Here is a 23,155-nt window from a genome sequence, read left to right on the forward strand (position 1 = left end):
ACCATCCAGATATTCCAAAAGTGTGCAGGAATTTAACTAACATTCAACCCAGAGCCGTGTGATTTCCATATTTTTAGTTACATATAGATAGATATTTATGTGTGTGTGTGTATATATATATTTCGAAAGTTGAAATGGGGCTTTTCGGCAGAGGGGAAACTTTTGCTCTCTGACTCTGAAACCTGTCAAATGTTGCTTTTAAAGCTCTCAGAAACATATATTTAAATTAATGAATTTTTTTCTTAAATATAAGCAATAATACTGAGCACACTTATCATCTTTATTCATCATCTCTGTTATGGGCAGCCTGACAGTGCTGTGTGTTCAACACTCGAAGCTCTGCCAGGAGAAGAATCAACACAGCAAAGATTTTCCTACTTGTTAAAAACCCGATTTAATCAACTGATTTAAGAAGTCAAGTAGTTTAAGGCACCAAATTAAAAACATGATTTAATACTGGGAAACACAAGTAATTTTGATGTAAGGAGCTTCCACCCAGGCCTGCCGAGGGGTAAAAAAAGCACCTTGAAGTGCTTTTTGCTGTGTGTAATTTCATAAGGCTTCTGTATTCTCCACATAAACGTGGACTGCTTTGTTCTGGGAATCACTGGGTACTCTATAACCCTAATTAAAACTGTGCCTTGTTTGCACTGTGGGCCTGCTACGTGCATTGTGTCCCCGTTTAATGCTGTTTCTCAGTTTGTTTCATTCAGTATAAAACCCCAAATCCCATCCGTCACTGGGAACTGGTCTGCGTTTGTCATAGAAATAGTGACATATCCCATAATTTTGCTGTTACAACTCTAGTCTTGTGCTGTATATTTTTATTTTTAAAAAGAATCTTTTTGACTGTGTGTTCAGACAGTTCGGGTCTTATTACTAAAGGGACATGTGGAGTAAATGCGTTAATATGGGATGGAGTTGTGAGAGAGCCTGTTTGGGGGAGGGAGGGCAGCAGGTCCTGTCAGTGGTAAAATCATGTGTGAAGTGCAGAGCTTCTGGTGAGCCCGTTCTCTTATCTGCCATTACATATGAATGGAAAGCAAGTTGCCTGTAAAGCTTGCCTTTAAATTTTAATAAACTGCAGAAAAGATAAGTGGTAACTCCTGGGTGTGGGTGCACCAGCGCAGGCCTGCCAGGACCAAACTCCAGGATTATACATTTTTTAAAACGAGTTCTTTGTGGCTTGAATTTTTAAGCTGGCACGAGAGATTTAAATTTCAGGGAAATAAATTTTCTCTTCCTCTCCTCTATCCGAATCAATCTGACTGAAAAACGACAGAAGATTTGAATTTGAGAACACAATGAAAATAACAGGAGCGGGGACCAGTAGAGGCGACTAATCCTCTAATTACTTTCTCTGAACACTGGGAATTGGGCTGCAGACTATCCCTCAGTACAATCTGGAGTAAGCTAAATTTATTCCATTCCAAAGCTATAAAGGGGAGGGAATTTGCTACCAGCTCGGAATAGTAATGGGCTCTGGTGGGCTTTATCTGATGGGAGGGAAGCAGATGTGGCTGCTCTTGTCGGATGCCCGTCTCCAGGCTCGGATTTTCCTGGGCCTTAATTGCCCTGAGCTCACCCTTTTCACACCCTGGGCTTTGAAATGTCGCTGAAGGGTTCCCCGGGTCTGTGAATGAGGAGGTGAAGCGCTCCGGGCACGGGGGCTGAGGATGTGGCACATTTACAACAGCGACTGTTTGGGTTGGACTGAGCTCTAAAAGTCCTGTTTGGCTCCGCTCTGATCCCAGTTTAGTGGCAGACATGACCTGTATTTTGGCTCAAGTGTGCTCAGACAGTTCTTTTGTACTTGCTTTGCTCTGTAATGCGCTGTTGATACTGGAATTTCCCCCAGTCCCTTATTCCACGCCGAAGCTGGTAAATACACAGAGATGCAGAAGTCAAATACGTGGCTTTCAGCTGAACCTCCCTGTTCTAGTGTCGAATGTGTTTTGTGAACCTGGATGGCAGAAGTTTTGGAGCGACAGCCAGGGACAAAACACTGTGATAAATGAGTCCTAAATTTGGTTGTAAACTATTTACTCAGGTGAGTGACTGAGAGTGGCATTTGTACTTGTTGCTTTCTCACTGTCCTTCTTAATTTTCAAGGTGGAATTGCAGTACTGGTTACCACCTGTTCCCAGAGCCATACCTTCTCCTGAGGGAAGAGATGGGGTTTTTTTTATTATTTTTTAGCTTGGATAATTGGGATAAAAAAAGAGTTGGGAATTGGGACCAGCCTTGTTTTCAGTTCTACACAGATTCAGAGTTTACAGTCCTTATGTTTTGAAATGAGCTTGGCAAGTGCACTTGTAGAGAAGCTCCCACTTGTTAGCAAGTTGATTTTTCAGCTCCTGTGCAGCAGCGTAAATCAGGATTGCATTTTGACTGCTGTTTAGGGTATTATCTTGTTGACTTAAATCACTTAAGTACCTCAGTTAAACACAGTTCAAACAGAGTGTGTGTGTATTTTTAAATGTACTAAGTTGTGTGTAAGGAATGTAAGCCCCGAGCTTTACACGGGAAGATTCTTGGTGACCTGTATCAATAAGAACTGGGAAGTTAGAAATATTTTGTTTACTGCATACTCACAGGACTGTAAAGAAACCCAAAGTGATCGTTTTCCACAGCGAGATGTGTGGTATTAACATATGCTATTTCTTTTACTGGAGTATTAAGGGTACTGAGAGGTCAGATCTGTCCTTTTCATCCTTGTAGGAGACAGATCCTACACACATCCCCTGCTCTGTCTTCTCCCCTCGGATCTCTTGCAGTGAGGATGCTCTTTGAAACGTGGACTTTACTTGCTTTTCCCAAGAGCTGCTGTCGGTCGTGTTTGTCCAGCTTGGTTCAAGTACCAGTCGAACTATTCTGCAGTTTATTTATTTATTTTTGTTGGAAGTCCCCATGAAAGAGATTTGCTCCAAAGTCCAGTTTTTAGTGACTCGATGCAGTTCCTGTAGGAATCCCAGACCAGTAGAAAAGATCCTGGTTGCTTCTGGGTTTGTTCTGTCCAAGAGTGCCTTCTACCAGGACAATATTCTATAGTGTGATGTGTAGAAAGGAGCTTCTGCCCCTTGCTGGGTTTTATAAAATGCAACTGCTTTCTAGAAGCACTGAATGGCTTTTTGGCAAGAGGAAGTTTCCTTTTTTTTCCCCTCCTGAGAGAGTTTTGTGCAGCTGCTTTAACAGGTCTGTTAAGGTAACTGTCTGGAGAGCCTCTGGCTGCCTTAATGTAAAATTGACTTGTGTCAGACGCAGTTTATGGTTCCTGGGAGCTGTAGGATGATCTGCAGCCTCTCCTGGTGTTTTTATGTGCTCTCCTTTGGCAGGCAGGCCCAGATTGGTGCTCAGGGGTGCTTTGATTCACAGGAGCATTCACTGCTGATGAGCAGAGTGTACAAATCTTTCAGGCTGTGGATTGATAGAAGCCCTTGAGGGGACTTTTATCACTATATTTTTTTTTGTCTGGTTTTTAGTTAAGGATTCTAATTTGTGGGTATTTTGTGTGCTTGGCATATCTAAATACATAAGCGTAGCCAGGCATCTGCTGCTTTTGTTCCTGATGTGTATAAATGGATTGTAGACTGTTGGCACCAGAATGTTCAGTTACAAACACTGTTGCATCCTCCTCTAATTACTGATATTTTTGTGGGTGTGTCAAGAGTTTTGGGGGATGTGATCCAGCTGCAGTGACAAAATCATGTTTATGCCTTCATGTTTAAATCTGTAGGCTTGTGGTCTTCCAGGAGAAATCCTTACCCTTAGTGAATAATACCAGGAGTTTTGGGGTCAGAAGTTTTGTTTTCCAGAAGGTCACATGTCAGGGAAGGTTTCACTGGTCTCCAAAGAAGTATCTTAGTCATTTGGTTGCAATTTGTGTGGACAAGTACATGGAAATCTAACCTGTAACACAGTGGGGGGGATCCAGAGCAGTTGTGATAAAGTGTAGCAGCAAAGTGTTTTGTCCAGAGGAGCCTTCTGGATTTTGGGATAGATAGTTTATGCTTGGGGTAGTTGGTGTATCTGCCACTCGGTGCCTCTGAGCTGTCTGTAGCTCTGGTCTGCTCAGGGGAGAAAATTCAGCAAGCTGACTGAAGGAGGAAGAATACAGATGATTTCAAAGATGGGCAAAAGATCACTTGTAATATAATGTTACTGAACACGGACAGGAGAAAATGGAAGGAGAGAAGAAAGAATTCAAGGGTTAGAAAAGCAAAAAGGTGATATTGGGAAGAAAATGATTCACAGGTTGGTGAGGCAAAGTGTTGGTTCACAACCACCAAAGGTTTGTGATTTACAAAGCAGCTCCTGAGCTGCTGCATCACATAGTGATGCCTGTTATATGAACTGGTGTCTGCTTTGAGCTGCTTTTACTTACTAAGGGGAACAACTTGGGTTGTTTTACCGGAGCTGGCCAGCAGTCCTAGGTATGAATGAGATAGGACTCTGCACTGTGGCTGCAACAATGAGGATTTGGCCCCCTAAACTTCAATCTGTGCAATTTAACCAACACCCACTATGTGTTCTGAAGATGTTTTGAATGTTCATTTTTGTCTGAGGGGTAGCCTGCTCCACATTCTTCTCTGGAAAGTGTCTGTCAGCCCTGACCTGGCTTTACAGGATCTTACCTAGAAAAGCTTCTGAGAGTTTTGCCTCCTTACTTACTCCAGTCCCCAAACCAGAGAGAATGGCCCATTTTGATGCTGCTTCTGGAGAATACACGTGTGGTGTTGGCTGGTTGTCTAAAACTGCACACCCAGGCAGGTTCAGCAAATGCAGACAATGGTTTGACATCTGCCTGTTGAGTCGATAAATGGTGAATTGCTCAAGTGGTGGCACAGCCCCACGTGTGCACTGGGAACAGATGGCTCTGATGTGCTCCAGACAAATGTGCTGTCCCTTCTGCCCCCTCCAGGCACCCAGCTCGGCAGCAAAGGGTACATGGAGCAAGCTTGGGAATGCTCAGAAAGCCATAAAAACTTGGAGTGCAAATAAACCAGACTGTGTTGAATTTGTTTCTGTGTAGGCACTGAGCCTTGAATTTTGGGGGATGATCTGCATTGTTGAAGAGAGGTGGGTGACCTGCAAGTCACATGTGTCAACTCCTTTATTGTGACAGGGATTGCAGACAGTGCATAGTTTTAAAGTGACAAAATTTAATTTCTTTGTGGCGGCACATTTCTTTCCTCACCTGCAGCTACTGACTCTTACTCTCTTTTGACCATTTCCCAACACTCATTTAATTGTCAAGAGGATATTGACAATAATTGATGAGAATGAGAATAATATCTGAAATATTAGAGACAGACAAGGTGTTAACTGATATTCCAAAATGTTGTTCCAGTTGTAATGTAGGCAGTTTTTATAAGAGAAGGAAGGGAGAACATGGAAGAATGGGCTTGTATGGAGCTGTGCAGGAGGCAAATGCAGAATTAAAGAGCTGTGATTCTGGTTGGTGCAGATATTTCAGCCTCTCCTGGAGGACACGAAACCCATAAGGTTTCTGTAATAGTCTCTTATTTTCGTTGCAAAAGGCTAGAGGAAAATGACATGTAATAACTGTATTAGCAGCAGCCAGAGGTCAATGTGAATTTAGTGAAATGCAGTGCTAGAGGAGCAGTGATTCTGGACAATTACTGTTGGGTTCAAGTTGAGACAGAGTAAAACTGCAAATGTCTTTTAGTTAATGTTACATGAATTGACATTTGTCTTGATTTGCTGGGAAGCTTCCCAAGTGGGCGCACTTTTCTGATGTGGGTAAAATATCAGTGTCTCACGATCATGAGCTTCTGTTGTGTTTTCTTTATGGTAACTCAATGTCTGCTGATTCTGGCAGCCGGTCTGTCCAAAAATCCAGTGGGAATGTGATGTGTTCTTTGCTTTTAAAGGCTTCCTTCCTTGCTGGCTAAAGCTCCCTTTTAAGTTGCAAGATCTTTTGTCTGACATCCCTGAGTGTTTCTTGTGTTCTCTCTTTGTAAAAGAAATCGAAGGCCGGCAGCCAAGTCCGAGAGCATTTAACTCATGAAGGCTCTGCTGTCATTAATTTTGGACACGTCACTGTGGTGTGGGTCAGCCCGACTGCCAACAAAGAGAACTAAAGTGTTCCCATAAATCACTTGATTGTCCTAATCCAACCTAATTAACTAAACTAAAACTCCCATTCTGACGGAGCGGCCCTTCCTGTGAGACATCTGCCTCTTTCTTAATGGATTTTAGCCTTTATTTCTGCACGAGAGTTGGGAGCCATAATAACATTAAGTCCCTCTCCTGATCTTTGGGGAGTTTGCCTGGCACAAGGGAATGGTTTAATTTTAAATTTCCAAATGCATAGATTTTTTTTTTCCCTCCCCTCTTCTTTCCTTGGAAACATGGTTTGCAAGCCAGAAGGAGGCAATAAAATCTCTATTTCTAGAAGTGGATTAAACTTGTTCCCTGGAAGCCTTGTAAGCAGCAGCCTGAAGGCTGTGAGAATTTTGGGATGTGCTTCTCTGGTTCTTTGACACGCTCCTTCCACGGGAGGTTTGACTTAATAGTGTTAAGTTGATGTAATCGTACTGTGAGCTCCTGACCTGCTCTTGAACTCTGGGGCTGGGGATGACTCAGGGAAATGAGCCACGTTGTCAGCGTGCAGGAGTTTGCTGGATACACCGGGAGATGCTCTTGGATAGGGAACATCTGGCTGAGGGCAGAGGTGAAGTCTGTGTAGGAGCTAAAGGTGGACATTCTGATAAAACAGCCACCTCTGCTGTCAGGGTTAGGAGAGGGGACACTGGTGCCACTCAGTTGGTCACGCAACCAATCTGCTGAAGATTTATTATTATTATTATTATTGTTGTTGTTGTTACTTTTATTATTATTTTTATTTTTGTTCCCTCCTTTTTTTATACTTACTCTAAAAAAAGAAACCCCAACCACTAGGAAATGCCGTTTTTAAATATAACCATTGTAAATTCTTACTTCCTTTATCTACAAGGTGTTTTTATACTTGGGGTGAGGTTATTCTTCTTTCTCCCTTCTTGGAATGAAGGCACCCGCCTTCCCACCAGTGCAGAGCACAGATTTGGGGTGGGCTGTGATATTCCAGGGTTTCACAGCGTTGCTGCTGGGAAAGCAGGTTGTGTTTGATCTCTGTTTGATCTTGGCTCCTCCGAGACCCGACAGATTTGTAAGTCGTAGCCTTTGGCTGCTGCTTTGATTGCCGGGGCAAAGGGCTGCCACGAGGTTTTTGTTCTCAAAACGCAGAGAAAAGGGCAAGAATGAAAAAGTGTGTGTAAGGAGGCAGGGGAAAAACCAGGGCCGAGTGTACTTCCAGCCAGCGAGGAAGGATATAAATGCAAACTTGAAAACTAGCGAACTTGAAAAGCAAAAGAAATCAAGAGTAATATTTGCTTAGGCCGTGTTGTTGTTGTTGGGGGGTGGGCTGGGGGGCTTCTCCTTGCAGTCTCTGGTGACATGTGGCAGTTTGGACCCGAAATCACCAGAACACGAATCTGGAGGCAGTGGGGGAGCTGTGTGGGGTTTGCCTTGGGCAGGGGGGAGGAGAGGAGTCTTCCTGCTTGGCTTAACTGTCCCCCAGCTGGAAAACCTCATGGAGAGGGATGGATTGCTGTGCAAACATCATGATGCTCTGTCTTGGAAAGATGCTGGGGAGATCTGTCCCTTCAAAGTATGGCACCTCAGGATTCCCCGTTCCTTTTCTTTGGCGTTTGGGCTTTTTTAGATCCCTCAGTGCCAGTGTGGACATGGAGTCCCTAACAGTGGAATTATTCTGGAGGAATCTCTTTATTTGTTCCCTCTGTTCCTGCACAGGGTTTTTGTCAGTTAATCTCCACTTTCCTATCTGTTTCCTCCAAAGGGAATTGCTTGAATTCAGCAGCTTGAGACACTTCACCATATAAAACAATCTGTCGTTTTATGGCTGAATTAATCCAGCAGCTGAATAATTCCAGCCTGTATCTCCCCGCCAGCATTCCTAAAACACAAGAGGTGACATGTGCTTTGGATTTGCTTGCCAGGCTCAGGCTATATATATTAGTGAGGCTTTTCCAGAATTTGGGAACTAAGGGTAGTTGTTTGTTTTTTTTCTTCCTGAATTTAATGTATAATTTTCATTAAATCTTAAAGAACCTAAAAGACAGGAGCAAACTGATCTCAAATTAAGCACATGGCAGAGTAAAGGAGCCCAAAATGCTGGAAGTGTGTCTGAAGGAAGTGTTGTCTTCCACAGCCCCTTGAGTGGAACCACAGCCCTGGGATTTATGGTTGGATACGATGATTTTTAAAGGTCTTTTAGAACATAAATGATTTTACAATTCCACACACCCAAGAGTTACAAGCTTTAAAAATACTCACTGTTGCTGCGGTGGATTTTGGCAGCCTTGGGGTGGAGGTGAAAAGGCAGAGGTAAAGTTTAGTGCCAGATGTTGGTTCTTTTGTGTCTTAATTCCTGCCAGAAAGTTGGATGTGGTGTTGTCCAGCCTGGACCTCTGAAGTTTTCTCCTAAAACCTGTGATGCTGCTCTAGATCCTGAAGGGTCAGGGCTCTTCTCACTACTTCAGTGACCACAGCAGGGCAATTACATGACAAGATCAGGGGGTTTGGGGAGGGAAATCCTGCTGCCAGGGAAAAAAAAGAGTCTGGAAATTTGACTGCTAAAAGCAGTTAAAAAGGCAAACTCACTATTAGTTGCTACAAACCAGTTTTAAGGGGTTTGGTGCAATCAGTCTCCAGGCTCTTTTGGGACTTGCAGTAGTGTGGTTCTGTTGTACCTCAAGCTGTCAAAAATCCTTCAGGATTTGCCTGTGTCTGCATTCCACTCAATACTGTTTTATTAGGATACTAGACTTTCACTGCTTTGTGTAGTTCCTGAAATACTGTTGGTTTTTTTTTTTTTTTACTTATAAGTGGCCAATTGCTTTGAGACCAGCACTTAAACTGCCAGTAAAGTGTCTTTTGAATTGGTGCTGAGCAGACTGTGAGAGCACACAAATTGAAACATTTCTCATAATGTTCTTGGGATGGTTTTTTTCCTCAAAATGATTACACAATTCCAGGAAGTTCAATGTAGCATTTCTCACTGAAACTAACTGGGTTTAAATAGTGGAAAACAAAGAGGAGAGGAAGTAGATGAGGGAAGAAAGTCGAGAGGGGAAAGGAGCACACACAGAAAAGATTGTCCTACCCTGGAATTTCAGAGGACATGCTGACCCAGGTCAGTATTATTAACATACCTAAGTTTTAAGCTCTGCAGCCTTAGAACATGACCTTACTAAGGAATTCTGGTTGTCTTACTATTTCCCTCTGTGTTTATTTCCATCAGACCTTAAAACTTTGAGTTTTGGGTCTTGCCAGAGCTTCCATTTGATGCAGGAGCTTCTCTGACAAGCTTAGGGCACACATCCCTGCCTGGGAATTTTGTCCTTCATTGTATCCCAGCTGCAGCACATTTCTGTGGGAACGAAGGAAATCTTCCTTTCTGACGTTTGAAATGGCGATATCTGGTAATACAAATATAAATTGATTATTGCCATGTTAAGCTGAAAACACAAGGTGTAAGGGTCTCCTGTTTATCACTTTATTTCCTTTATATTCTAGGAACACCTGAGGGCTTGAGATCCCCTTGATAGTTGTCAAGTGTGCATAGAGAATAAAAACTTTCCATACACACTCCAGAGTGTCCCAGCAGGTCACAGCAACTGTGACTCCATCCAAATTGCATCTTGATGCTGTTTGTTCTTGCAGCATACTGTGTGTGCCAGCATAATGGTCATTGCAAAACACTATAAATAGGCTGGGAAATTCAGAATCTGCATATCACCGATTGCCAAATATGTTTGCATGACTTTTCAGCTGTTACAAGTCTTGGAACAAAATCAGGGGAGCTACGTCTTGAAAGTTTTAAGAAAAGAAAATACTGGGAAGGGACTGGAAAAGGTTGTCTTGCCTAATCACGGAATGGTTTGGGTGGGAAGGAACCTTAAATACTGTGCAGCTCCAACATCCTGCCGTGGGCAGGGACACCTTCCACTAGACCAGGTTGCTCCAAGCCCTGCCCAAGCTGGCCTTGAACACTCATCCTGTCTCCATAGCAGAGCTGCTCCAGCTCTCTGATCATCTTTGTGGCCTCTCTGGACTCGCTCCAGCAGCTCCATGTCCTCCTTATGTTGGGGACCAGAGCTGGAGGTGGCACTGCAGGAGGAGTCTGACCAGAGTGGAGTAGAGGGGCACAGTCCCCTCCCTCTCCTGCTGCCCACGCTGTGGGATGAGCTCAGGACACATTTGACTTTCTGAGCTGCCAGTGCACATTGCTGGGTCACACTGAGCTTGTTGTTCAACAGACACCTCCAATCCTTCTCCTCAGGGCTGCTCCCAATCCGTTCTCCCCCTAGCCTGTGTTTGTGCCTGGGATTGCCCTGATCCAGGTTCAGGTGCCCTTGGCCTTGTTGAACTTCATGAGGTTTGCATGGTTCCCCCTCTCTAGCCTGTCCCAGGTCCCTCTGGATGCCGTCCCTTCCCTCACCACACAGGTGACTCCATCAATCCCACTGTCCCTGTCTCCCACAAAGATGTTAAATCCTTTTCCTCCAGGTGTTATCACCTAAGCCCAACTCTTTAGCAAGTGTTGGAGCTGCTGAGAGCTTTCAGCAGGAGGTGTGTTGTAAAAGCACCTCTGGTGTTGTAAATGCGGGAGGTTTGCAAGAGAACAATCCTTCCATTATGTGTTTTCAATAATTCTGTCTCAAATTACCCTTGCTAACCCTTGGTAGGCTTTTAGTATGCACATAGATGTTTTTAATACCTCCAGCATTCAGAAAGATTTTTAATGATTTGTTCAATAATTGATGTGGCTTTGGCATAATTTAGGCTTTTGTGAGAGATGGCAGACAGATGAGTGGAATATATTTAGTTGTTTAGTTTAATCATCCCTGTCTGTGAATTCCTTAGGTGAAAAGCAGTATGAAGGAATGGAGCAAGTGAGAACCTCTTGGAGAAAATTATCCCCTCAGATGAAAGCTGCAGAAAGCCTTAATTAACCTATTAATTCACTGCTTAAGTGTCTGCAAAGTGTTTTCTGAGCAGTAGCACTCATTACCTTTCAGAATTGTGTGCAGTTATATGGACCTTATATTTACATCTGTATCCCTGTTAGCCAATAGATTTAGTTTCTCAGCTCTTTTCCCTTAATCTTGGTAAGATACAGCAGAAAATAGGAGTTGTCCTGTTCTAGTCTTCTTTTAAATATTGAAATACTATTTAGTCTTTGATGCTAAATCCATATCTATAACTAGTTTACTTTGACAGGTAGTAAGAAGTAATGTTCCTTTAATGAGGAAAAAACCCCTTGCAAGTGCTTGGGTTTTGTCACCATTTATATAAAATTGTTAGGCTGTTTCTCATATAACCAGAAATTTACTTAATGGTAATGATATCCCAGAAATCCTGGCACTTTTAACTGGAAATCAGTTGAGTTGCTCACTTACCTTAAAAACAAACCAACCAAAACTCCCTAAACCCCAAGTCTGTCCTAGGTTACAAATTGATATAAAGGTTAGGAACTGAATATAATTTTGGAGGGAGAAGGTGTTTGGAGTCTAAACTATAAAAATGGTAAGTATTGGGTCCTTCTGAACTAGAAACAAACAAGTGCAGCTTGGGCTTTTCCATTAAAAACAAACCAGAAAGATCCCATTGTGTGTGTTTACCCAGCCTTGTAATAACATGTCACGATACACTGCTCTTCCTGATCACAGCAAAGGTGTTTATGCAGCAAAATGAATTTGATTACAGTATTTTTGTGTGTAATGGACATCTCTTTTTTGTTGTTGTTGTTTTATTCACCAGGCAATCAGCTCTAAAGGTCAGCACAGTATCTCTTTCACATTGTCCAGGAATCAGACAGTTATAGTGGAATATACTCATGATAAGGACACAGACATGTTCCAGGTAAGACTCTGCAATACATGGATTGTTGTTTTAAAAGCACAATTCTGGGTATTCTCTGTGATCTGTGGGTTTTCCATGGTCTAACCCACCTGCTTTAATATGAGAGCACTTTGAAAGTTTGCTTTATTTTGGTCTTCTCAAACCCACACCAGCATCTATTAATGTCCTTACTGACTTACTGCTCCCACTGTCCTCTGCTTTTCCTCCAAAGACAAATAGTACTGCCTAGAAATGTGTGCTTGTTTGGATTCATGAATAAGCACAAAAATACACCCACCACCTTCCCATGAATCAAGTAGCTGGAGTGAAAAGGAGGTGGATAGGAGAAGGACACGGGATGGGAAGTAGGAAGGTAAAAGAATGTGGGAGCTGTGCCCTAAAGGAGACAAGGCAGTGATAGAAGGATAAACTGGTCCTGAGGGGTGTGCAAATGTCTCAGGTGGTGTAGGGGGCTGTGCTGAGTTTCTCTGACCTACCATCTCTTATCCAACATGTGTTCACTCTCCCCTGTTTGCATTTGGGGTTTTCTGCAGCATTTAACATCTGGTAAATGGAGTTATTTCCTTGGGCAATGATTATTTTTATATATAATAAGGGAGCAGAAATCCTGTACGAACTTAGACTTCAAACTTGGGGAAACCCAAACACACACACACAACCTTTTCCATTCTGGACTGATCAGATCTGTCTTGTCTGTGACTTCTAATTAGGGCATCTTCCCAGGAATCATTATCCCTTCTCCTCCAGCCTTTCATATTTAGGGGGGTCAGCCCTCGAGTGCTGTTGACAGAAGAAGAAATAGCTCTTTTGGGGTGTCTTTGCCTCTCGTGGCTTCTGTGTTTTGCTCTATATTAAATTTTCCCAATGTGACTGGAACTGTTAGGTCCAAATAGGAATTGATTAAAACCCCCTCTTGTTCATTTGGTGCAGGATGAAGGATCACACTCTCAGGGTGAACTGAAATAGCTTTTTTTTTCCTATGTTTTCTAGTAAAAGAAAAATGTCCCCCATCCCTTTGGGTTACTGTGTGATACTCATTTATTTCTTGAGTGGCTCCAATTAAATTTTTTCCTGTGTGTAAATTTTAAAAAACCATTTTTGAAAGCTGGAATTTTTTACACTAAAATAATTAATAAAGAGTTGCAGAACAGCTGCTTTTCTGGGTGTATCGTACATAGACAGCTCTTCTCTTGATTGCAGACTGTCCTGGTGGTGGTTACAGCTTTTATTGAGGGGGTTAAATCACAGATATTGATAAGGGTTAAGACTTCTGTATTGTTATAAGTCCTCTTTTCAGTGCAGTCTGTTTCTTCTGTCTTGAGATGTGTAGATGGTCATGTTGTAACTTCCAAGTGCTGTTTCCTGGTTCATATTTCCACTCCCTGCAGCTGTTCCCTGAGGATTGCACTCCATGCACTGGCCTGGAGGGGCTGGTGAGACGGGAAACAGGAATTCTCTGGTCGACTGTGGCAATGACTGGCTGCTGAAGTGATGCCAGACAGCAGCTTGGAGAGGTTTCCATTATAAAAACAAGCCATTAGATTTTAATTATTCCCAGTAATCTGATTGTGGGCAGTTGGAGAGAAGTTACTTGAGGAGTGTTTTGTGCAGCCCTGTGGGATGTGATGACAAGTTACGTGTCTGTTGATCCACAGAGTGAAGTTTTGTTGTTGATCAAGCATCACTTGGATAGTCAATCTTTGGAATTCACTGTTTTCTTTGCAAATGTGTGTTTTCCTGGACTGTGTGGCACACTAAGGATGCAGAAGTTGAAGAGGGAAGGATAATGCCTGGACCACAGGATTATCCTGAGCATGGAGGCCCCGCTTTGATGCTGTTAACATGTATTATCTTGGGCAAATCACTTGGCTTTTTTCAAGTCTCCACTGCTTCACCCTGTGCAATGGGATGGCTGCACTGCAGGAGTTCCCCAGAGTAACCCCAGGAAGGAATGTGAGAAGCTTGGAATGGTGGTTGTAACATTTTAGTCAGGGAGATCCAAAATGGAATGCCAAAAGTCAGGTACCATTTCTAACCTGTGTGGACTGAATCCATAGAGTTAAAGCTGATTTCCTGTGAAAATGAGGGAGATTCACAGTTCACAAAAAAGCTGTCACCTTTCTTCCTTCATCCACTTTAAGGGTCTGTTATCAGTCCTTATCTTTGAAGGGAAATGTGAGAAGTGTTGTGTTGGTAACTTGTAGTCTGCGGTTTTACCGGAAACAAACAGGAAAACTTGGAAGATTGCAAACTCAAAACAGCTTGTTTTATGCTTTCCAATCTTAAAACCAGGAAGGAGCAAGAGTAGGTGCTTATCTAAAGTGAACCATATGTTGAAAATATGGGACACTATACAAGGGACAGGAAGGAAATTCAGAAGACACTGAAGAGCAGTGTTCAGGCTGTCTAAATACCACTTTTCTTGACATTTTTCCATAATAAAAGGAAAATGACCATATTTTTGATGGGATGAGAATGGGTTGATTACACCAGGAACCAAAATGTGTAGCTTCTACCCTAAGTAACTTACCCAAGGAGCAGGGACATTCCATATGAAACGTGGGTTTCTTGCTGAAGAACAGCCCTTCAGAAGATGCACGGCCCAATTCTCCCTCTCCTCACAGTGAAATTCTGTTGAAGACCAAGAATGTGCAGCTGTTAAATTATCTGCTGGCAGGTTTTCTGCTTCTACCTCGTCTCAGGAGGGAGTGTTTTTAATAGAACTGCTGTGATTGACAGTAGACACGAGCAAACTGATGGACTGCCTGGCTCCTACGCAGCCTTCAACAATCACCTGCAGTGGAGACAACAGACCCTGTCTTAGGCATCACTTGGAAGATTTATGGGTTGTTATTGGAAGCAGCTTTGTGAAATAATATGTAATATGACACAGTTAACAAGAAGAGTCCCAAAACACAGCCTGAAATTGGTAGAAAGAAGAAAGTCTTCTGTGCTGCAGAAGGAAAATGAGTAATGAAGTGTGTAAAAAGGTAGCTCAGAATAATGGAACTGGGTGTGTAGTGGCTGTGGTCTGACTGCAACAGCAGATGAGTTCAAGTTTTTGATGGGTAATTTTGATAACATCAAGTTCTTCACTTATTCCCTTCAGAGCTTCTTGTCTGATGATCTCAAACCCAAATTCTTGATTTGATACAGAGCATGAAGAAATTGCCAGATTTTGAAGGCCACTTCTTAAAATTAAGGTCTGATGTTGAAAAGTAGCACAGTACATGACTGATCCTCTAGAAAGCTTTCTCACCAAGGAAAAAAAGGGAAGAAAACCAAATATTTGAATTATTTGATGTCACATAGACATATTTGTGACACGAATGAGATCAGTAAAGTACTTACTGTATTTATATAAAATGTTACTTGCCATTTCAGAGATTTTAAAAACCACATAAAAGCTTTGTTTATAGATTTTAATGGTTACGTCCAAACATATTTGTATTTCATGTTACCAATTAGTGTGATGTGAGGAAGACTGGGAGCAAGCACTTGTGTGTTTTGTCATCCTTTAAGGAAAAATGAGGCAGGTTTTTCTCTAATTGCATCTAAAAGCTTTGGTGGAATGATCTATTTCAGAGCCTGCAACAGGCAGAAACTTGTTATGAACAAACTAATTTCATGTTTGTTGTTGATTATCCTTTAAGAAACTCCACACAGAGAATAGTCAAAAGTTATTCATAAGATTCCCGGTGCTGACTCTTAACAGGAATTGCATTGGATGGGAAATAGAAGCCTGTTAGAAATAATACTGTAAAAAGAAGAAGAATATTGCTTTGTGAATTTTAGCTTCAAGTTGTCAAGTTCCATAAATCAGAAGTGTCCCATATTAAACAGTTTCTAAACTCCATCTCTAGGGTATTCTAGAAGTGAAAAATTGAAATGTACACTTTTGATTAGGCCTTTTTGAGTGTTTCCTCTGCAGCAAACTTGGGCTGAGACCTGGGAGATGGAGAAAATAACTGGATATGTCATATCAGATGGGAATTTTGACATGTGTTGGAGTGTAACCCTGCAAAGTAGAGCTTGAAGCAGAAGAGAAGTACAGGAGAGATCCCTGCACTATTTCTGTCAGTTCAGTTAGCCCAAGAGTTTAGGTATTAATAATATTACTTTCCTTGACTCCTGAATAACGTGTCTTTGCAGCAGATTTAGTTTGCAGAGGTGTTTGTTAGTGATGGAACCACACACATCTCATATTGCTTTGAAGAGCAGGAACTAAGCAAATGTAACTTCCTGGGGGACAGTGAGATCCTGTGCAGTGAGGAGGCTATTTTATATAAATGTAGATGCCTGATACTGAAGGTGGTTTCATGTGAGGAATATTCCTAATTCTGTTTGATCACAAGTTGTCTTTAAAATTAATATTCTGTTCCACTCCTTGTTCCTCAGCTCCCCTTCCCAGTTATGCTCAAAATTGGTGTAACACTAATTTGCCTGTAGAAATATTGATAAAGCCTCACTGTACGTTTGGTTGGCAGTCAGATTCCCTCTATCCATGTGTCATGAAGTGTTCCAGATGCCTGGATGTTCCCAGTTTTAGAATTAAATGGCATAGATGGCAAAATAGAAAAATATTCTTGTCTGCTGATCAAATGTGTTTCATTTCTGCTGGAGAAAGTTTATTAATTCTGTTAATCATGTGGTGGGTTTTACCTGAAAACTCTTCTTTCTGGGACCACCAGTTCTGCAAATCTGAAGGTGGGTAGCTTTTTGTTATGATGTGTCTAAAAAAAGTCCTTTATTTTCATGGCAAATTGCCTTGGAACTGGAAATGTGAATAAAACTTGTCAATCCAAGCCAGTGTTTCCTTCACTGACAGAATATAAGTAATTTGCTGTGGTTGGATGAGGAAATACAAGGTGATAATACTTTTTTGTTGACAATCCTTTCGTCAAAGCAATCAGCTCTGTTGATTTGTTTCAAGCAAACATGAACATCGGTTGTGGTAAGTGAAAATTTGCCATTCCATGTCAGTGAGGTGTTTCTGCCTGTAACAAATGCAGGTGAGTCTCTGATTGCATCTTGCCATCCAAAAATTGAGGAGACAGGAGTTTACTGATGCCATCAATATTAACTTATCAGAACTGTGTCCTCAGTGCTTCACATTTCCATGGGTATTTCTATTTATATTTTTATCTTAATTTTGTTTGCAGGTTGGGAGATCCACAGAAAGCCCCATAGACTTTGTAGTAACAGATACTATTTCTGGAAGTCAAAATAATGATGAAACCCAGATCACCCAGAGCACCATATCCCGCTTTGCCTGCAGGATAGTTTGTGACAGGAGCCCACCTTACACAGCAAGGATCTTTGCAGCTGGCTTTGACTCATCTAAAAACATATTTCTTGGTGTAAGTACTACTAATAATTGTTATGAGCAAGCTCTGGGTTTTATTCTCTGTTATTTTCAAGCCCCAAAATCTCCTTGTACTACTTGACAACTTACACTGTCATTAGGCTTTTATTACCCCAAAGTACCAGCTGCAGTGTTAAGGAGGAACTGCAGTTTTATGTGCCTGAGTTATGAGCAGCAGAGACTTGTGGTCATAATTGTTTTTAACGGTGGAGCTCCACTTTAGGAACTGCTGGTGGGTTTTCCTCAGGTTGGTTTGATGTGTCCTGATGGTCACTGTGACTGTCCCACGCAGGAAAAAGCGGCAAAGTGGAAAAATCCTGATGGCCACATGGATGGATTGACAACCAACGGGGTGCTGGTGATGCATCCCAAAGGAGGGTTCACGGAGGAGTCCAAGCCCGGGGTGTGGCGGGAGATCTCGGTCTGTGGGGATGTCTACACGCTCCGGGAAACCAGGTCTGCCCAGCAGAGGGGGAAACTGGTGAGTGGGAAGTGACTGGTGATTAAAACAAAACAAGGGATGCTTGTTTTCCTGGCGCTGAGTGGAGGCAGTTGTGGGGTGACTGCAGAGTCATGGTGTTGTCCCTGGGTGGTGGGCACTGAAAGCATTTAAATATCTGTGTGTTACAGCAGGTTCTGTACTGCACTTCTGTTTCTGATATACAGAACACTCTAAATTTGCTGCTGAAACCACTTTCCCAAGTGAAACAGCACAGAGTGTAAAAGCTAAATAAACTCTGCTCTTGAATCTCCATCTCTGCAATGTTCTCCTGGGATCTGGGGCTGTCTGGAGGTTACTGCACAGGGAGCTGTCTTTTGCAGTGCTGTCTGAAGGGTCCACTTGCATGCAGAAGCAGTTTGGACAACACACCTTCTGTTTGATTTACCTGCCACTAGGAAGATAAGAGAAACCCTGAAAGTATATTCCTGTTTTATCCTGTGAAGCAGGATGGGCTTTGCCTTTACCAGAAGTGAGAGATTTCAGCTGCCAAAGTCCTGTGACATTCATAACAAGAAGTTCCATGAAAGCACATGTGCACTTTTCAGTACAAGATGGGAGAGAATTCCCATAGCTTTTGTTCTTTCCTCTTCCCAAGACCTGTAGAGCCTACAAAGGAGAATGCATTTTATTTTTTCCTTTGGGGGCGGAAGGAAAAGGGACAAGAAATGATAGCAGTCAAACACCACCATGTAGACTGGGGGAATATCCTCCTCTTCTTCATGCCAAAGTTACTTTTGTGTTGCTACCCTGAGCTCCCATCAGCTCAATGGTGTTGGAGGCATCCCACACACTCACACTGAACTGACTTTCCAACTCTGCCCTTGGCTTTGCAGAAAACTGACTGCTTAGAGAGTTATGGAAATGGAGTTGGACTGTTCTGCTTTCAGCAGACACCCTGCAGGACATAAATTGCTTTGTCACTTTTAACAGTGGCAGGCGAACGTCGCCCGGGGACTGGGACAGATGATGTGGCAATTGCACCCTTTGTACGTGGGTAGCAAAACACCTTTTTAGTGCTGCTGAAGAAAGGCACAGCAAAACAAATGAATTCTCCTTCCCTGCATCCAAAATGACTCGAATTCTCATTTCAATAAAATTACATGGCACACTGGTATTGATGTGATCAGTATTCGTTGATTGGGTTCATAAAACCAAATGCAGGCTTGTGTAATGAATTGAACACGTTGCATATGAGGGAGCTTTTTGCTTTGCTGTTTGTGAAGGAATTATCTGAAAAGAGCATCAAATCCAGGCTTCTCTCATCTCTACTTGAGCCACTGAATTTTTCTGCTGGAAGTATTTTGCACTGGTGACCTCTTATCTGTGGTCTGCGTTGTGCCATCGAGGTGTTCTGTGCAAGGATGATCCACAGTTAAGCTGTGAATTTAAACTGGATTAAAATGTAAATGCCAAATTGGTTGTCATTCATAGTATTCTGAGGCAGACATGATGATTTCATGTGACCTACTTAATGTGTTTGTTTGTATTTGGGTGTTTGTTTTGCATTAGTGGTATTTTCTACGTACTTTGCGTGTATAAAGCCAGGCAGTGGGTCTGTTTTCCTCTTTAATTTCATAAAGAACTTTTTAAATACATATTCATCATTACTGAACTGATAGGAAAAGCACAAATTGCTTATATGTTTGTGCCATTAAAATCAGGAATATTTCAGTGAAGTACAATGTGGTTTTGTCATAATCCCTTGAAAATGTTTCAGATAACTGCTTTTAATCAGACAAGAAAAACCTTTAGGCAGTTCACACTGGGGCTGTATTTGCATGGAATACCTGAACTGTCCTGGATAGCAGTTTTCAGTCCAAAAAGGATTTTTTACTGAGTGAGCAGCCTCTGTCAGTCTCTGTGGGCAAAGAATTCCAGGAGAGAACCTGCTAATGCAGCCCTTAGGGAATGGCAGGTCTCCTCTTCAGTCTATCATGAGTTACTGAACTGTGACAAAGGCACACAGAGAATCAATATTAGAGAGGGAAAGTGCATGCTCAGGGGTGGGGGGGTATATCCTTTCCCAAGGAATTGCAGGCAGGAAGGCTCTTTATAATAATTACTGTTGCTGTTGGAAATGCTGAACCTCCTGTATGAGCACAGAATAAGAAACCAGTGCTTATTAGGACAAGAGGGCACAGTCTTAAGCTGTGCCAAGGAAGGTTTAGGTTAGACATCAGTAAGAAATTTCTTACAGAGGGAGTGATCAGCCATTGGAACGGGCTGCCCAGGGAGGTGGTGGATTCACTGTCCCTGGAGGTGTTAAAGAAAAGACAGGATGTGGCATCAGTGCCATGGTCTGGGTGACGAGGTTATGTTGGGCCAAAGGTTGGACTTGATGATCTCAGAGGTCTTTTCCAACCTAGCTGATTCTGTGGTCCTGTTCTTATAGTCTTAAATACAGAGTTGAGGTGGATTCAGTCAGAGGAGGGGCCACAAGGCACCAATAAGACCAAATGAAGTGACATGTAGGGATGGTGATGCTTTGGTGAGCAAGACGATGCATTTGCAGAACTGACTTGGTTGTCTGTAAAAGCTCTCAGGCTGAACTTCACCTCCCCTTGTGTCCCACCACCAGGTAGAAAATGAGACCAACATCCTCCAGGACGGCTCCCTGATCGACCTGTGCGGGGCCACCCTGCTGTGGAGAACGGCGGACGGACTGTTGCACACCCCGACGCAGAAGCACATCGAGGCCCTGCGGCAGGAGATCAACGCCGCCAGGCCGCAGTGCCCCGTGGGCTTGAACACTCTGGCCTTTCCCAGCATCAACAGGAAGGATGTGGTGGAGGAGAAGCAGCCCTGGGCCTACCTCAGCTGCGGCCACGTGCACGGCTACCACAACTGGGGGCACCGCAGCGACACGGAGGCCAACGAGCGCGAGTGCCCCATGTGCAGAACCGTGGGCCCCTACGTGCCGCTCTGGCTGGGCTGCGAGGCCGGTTTTTACGTGGACGCGGGGCCCCCCACCCACGCCTTCACCCCCTGCGGACACGTGTGCTCGGAGAAGTCCGCCAAGTACTGGTCCCAGATCCCGCTGCCCCACGGGACCCACGCCTTCCACGCCGCCTGCCCGTTCTGCGCCACGCAGCTCTCCGGGGAGCACAACTGCGTCAAGCTCATCTTCCAGGGCCCCATCGACTGATGCCGCTCGGCGGCGACCACAATAAAAGAGTTTCCTTTCATGATTTACTGTGAAGATTTTTGCCACTAACTTCTAGATTTTACCCTTTTTTTTATAATGTTATTAATAGGGGGGGGTGGTCGGGGTGGGGCTGGAGGGGCCGGGGTGGAGTTGGGATACATTGATACCTGGAACTCGACAGATATCAGTGGTTGTTGCATGCTCAAAAGCAGCATATTCATGAAGTCTTCTTGGTCAAATTGTAGTATATTTGTAATCTTTTTATTAGTACCCTGGATCAGAAAAAGGTGTCTTAAAAATGATTTTTTTAAGCTAAGATTTTTTAATGGAAAGGTTTTCTCTTCTAAACTTTGACAAGCCTTTAAAACCTATTTTTCAAATCTAGAAGGAACATACGGAATGTAACTTGTCTTTAATTTGCAATATAATTTAACTTGAATAGTTTCTCAAGGAGCTAATACAGAATGTGTGGACAACCAGAGGTGAATGTTCACTAGAGATAATTGGGTATGTAAGAGAAAAATTAGCTGCCTAAAGTGTAGAGGATAAAAGCTATTAAAATATCTATTATGGTATAACGCAGCTGGCCAAAAAGGCATCAAAGATTACTTGAAACTGAGGAAATCCTGTTTGTATTGATTTCCTTTCAGTGTAATAGATATCCACTGGCCATTAGGTGTGGGAGATGGCTGATTTTTTTTCCGTCTTTTTTTTTTTTTTCTGCATCTGGTAAAACCACTTTACTCTTTTGAACACTTAAGTTTTAAGCCAGTGTTTTCTGTGTCTGTGTAGTCTGGCCTTTTTATTTCTGCTTAACTTAGCTTGGCACGTCCAGGACCCTTGGGTGTGTGGAGGTCCTGGAATCACAGAGTGGTTTGAGCTGGAAGGAACCTTAAAATCATCCACGTCCACCCCCTGCCGTGGGCAGGGACACCTTCCACTACACCAGGTTGCTCCAAGCCTCATCCAACTGGGAACAATTCCAGGGATGGGGCAGCCACAGCTTCTCTGACGTATCCAGGGATGCAGCCAGGCTTTACTGCAGGGATGGAGGGGGTGGTGCTGCAGCACAACACGAGGTTTAGGTACAGCTTACACAGAACTGATTTGCATAAACCTGACTTCAGGAGAGCACTTAGTCCAGGTTTAAATATAAACCCACGGCTGGGAGTGTTGAGTTTCTCAAGTGCTTCAGTGCATCGTGGCTGTGTGTTGTTACCTTTAAAATAAAAAAAAAACAATTTAAAATAAGTTATTTTTTAAGCTCACTGTAAAGCATTTTGGCTGGAAGGGGAGCATCATTTCCAGTTCAGCTGAGAATTTTTGTTCACTTTTCAACTTGCTGCCATCTGTCACCTTTTTTTTTCTTTTTTTTTTTTTTTGTTTTGCAGATTGAGTTGTGTTTGTATCTTTTTTTTTCCCCCCCAAATGTTTGCAAATCAAACAACATTCAAATGTAATCAAATATATGCACCAGGGTGGTACATCTGAAGTGGATCACTTGAAATTCCTGACTTTAAGAGAGGTGATAAATGTTTACTATGGAAATAATTAAATCAGAATTTCATATGAGATGTACCCTGCCCACTGTTAGGTTCATTTCATGCAGCATAACAATTCTTTGATTTTTGGCTGGGTTTTTTTTCCCTTATGCTTTCTGTATTCTTGGTATCTGAGGTATCAATCTATCCAGGTTAAATAAAAAAAAAGATAATTTGGGAGAAATTTATAACATCTCTAGATGAAAATTGATCATTCAAGCTCACTTCTGTTTAATCAACTATAGCTTTTTGCTATATTTGTGCCCTTTGTATAAATATATAATTTATATGATTTTAATATATTCTGTATATATATACTTGAATTGGCCTGTTCATATTTTGGTTGTAAAATTGTTTTATAGTTAACCTTATAAACATTTTACATGTCCCTTGCCAGTGGTGATGGGATGGACTTTGTCTGCTGCTGTTTTTAATATAATTTTGCTGTATGCCTGTTCAGCATTTTAATAATTTGAAAAGAGCTTTACTTTTCTTTTTACGCTTTTGCTGTTTAAAAAAAACAAACAAAACACCACAACAATTCTGCAGCATTTTTTTCCTAGAAATCCCAAACTGTACAGCTTTTTTTTGTCCCACTCAGTCACTGGAAATAGGATGAATCTTGTTAACCTAAAACTATATGCTTCTTCCTA

General features: G+C 42.5%; 1 protein-coding gene across 1 annotated transcript in view; it reads left to right on the forward strand.

Moving 5' to 3' along the window:
• PELI2 (pellino E3 ubiquitin protein ligase family member 2) overlaps positions 1 to 22,800 on the forward strand; it is a 66,636-nt gene extending 43,836 nt beyond the window's left edge. Inside the window, exons 3-6 of the mRNA XM_051768827.1 lie at positions 11,848 to 11,949; positions 17,112 to 17,309; positions 17,607 to 17,795; positions 20,395 to 22,800. Coding sequence (XP_051624787.1) covers positions 11,848 to 11,949; positions 17,112 to 17,309; positions 17,607 to 17,795; positions 20,395 to 20,961 — 1,056 coding nt within the window. The 3' untranslated portion in view covers positions 20,962 to 22,800. The remainder of the gene's footprint in view (positions 1 to 11,847; positions 11,950 to 17,111; positions 17,310 to 17,606; positions 17,796 to 20,394) is intronic.
• Positions 22,801 to 23,155: the final 355 nt, after the last annotated feature.

The sequence above is a fragment of the Manacus candei genome, unplaced genomic scaffold (assembly GCF_025592945.1).
Source record: "Manacus candei isolate 608988 ecotype Guabito, Panama unplaced genomic scaffold, ASM2559294v1 h1tg000097l, whole genome shotgun sequence".
Classification (NCBI taxonomy): Eukaryota; Metazoa; Chordata; class Aves; order Passeriformes; family Pipridae; genus Manacus; species Manacus candei.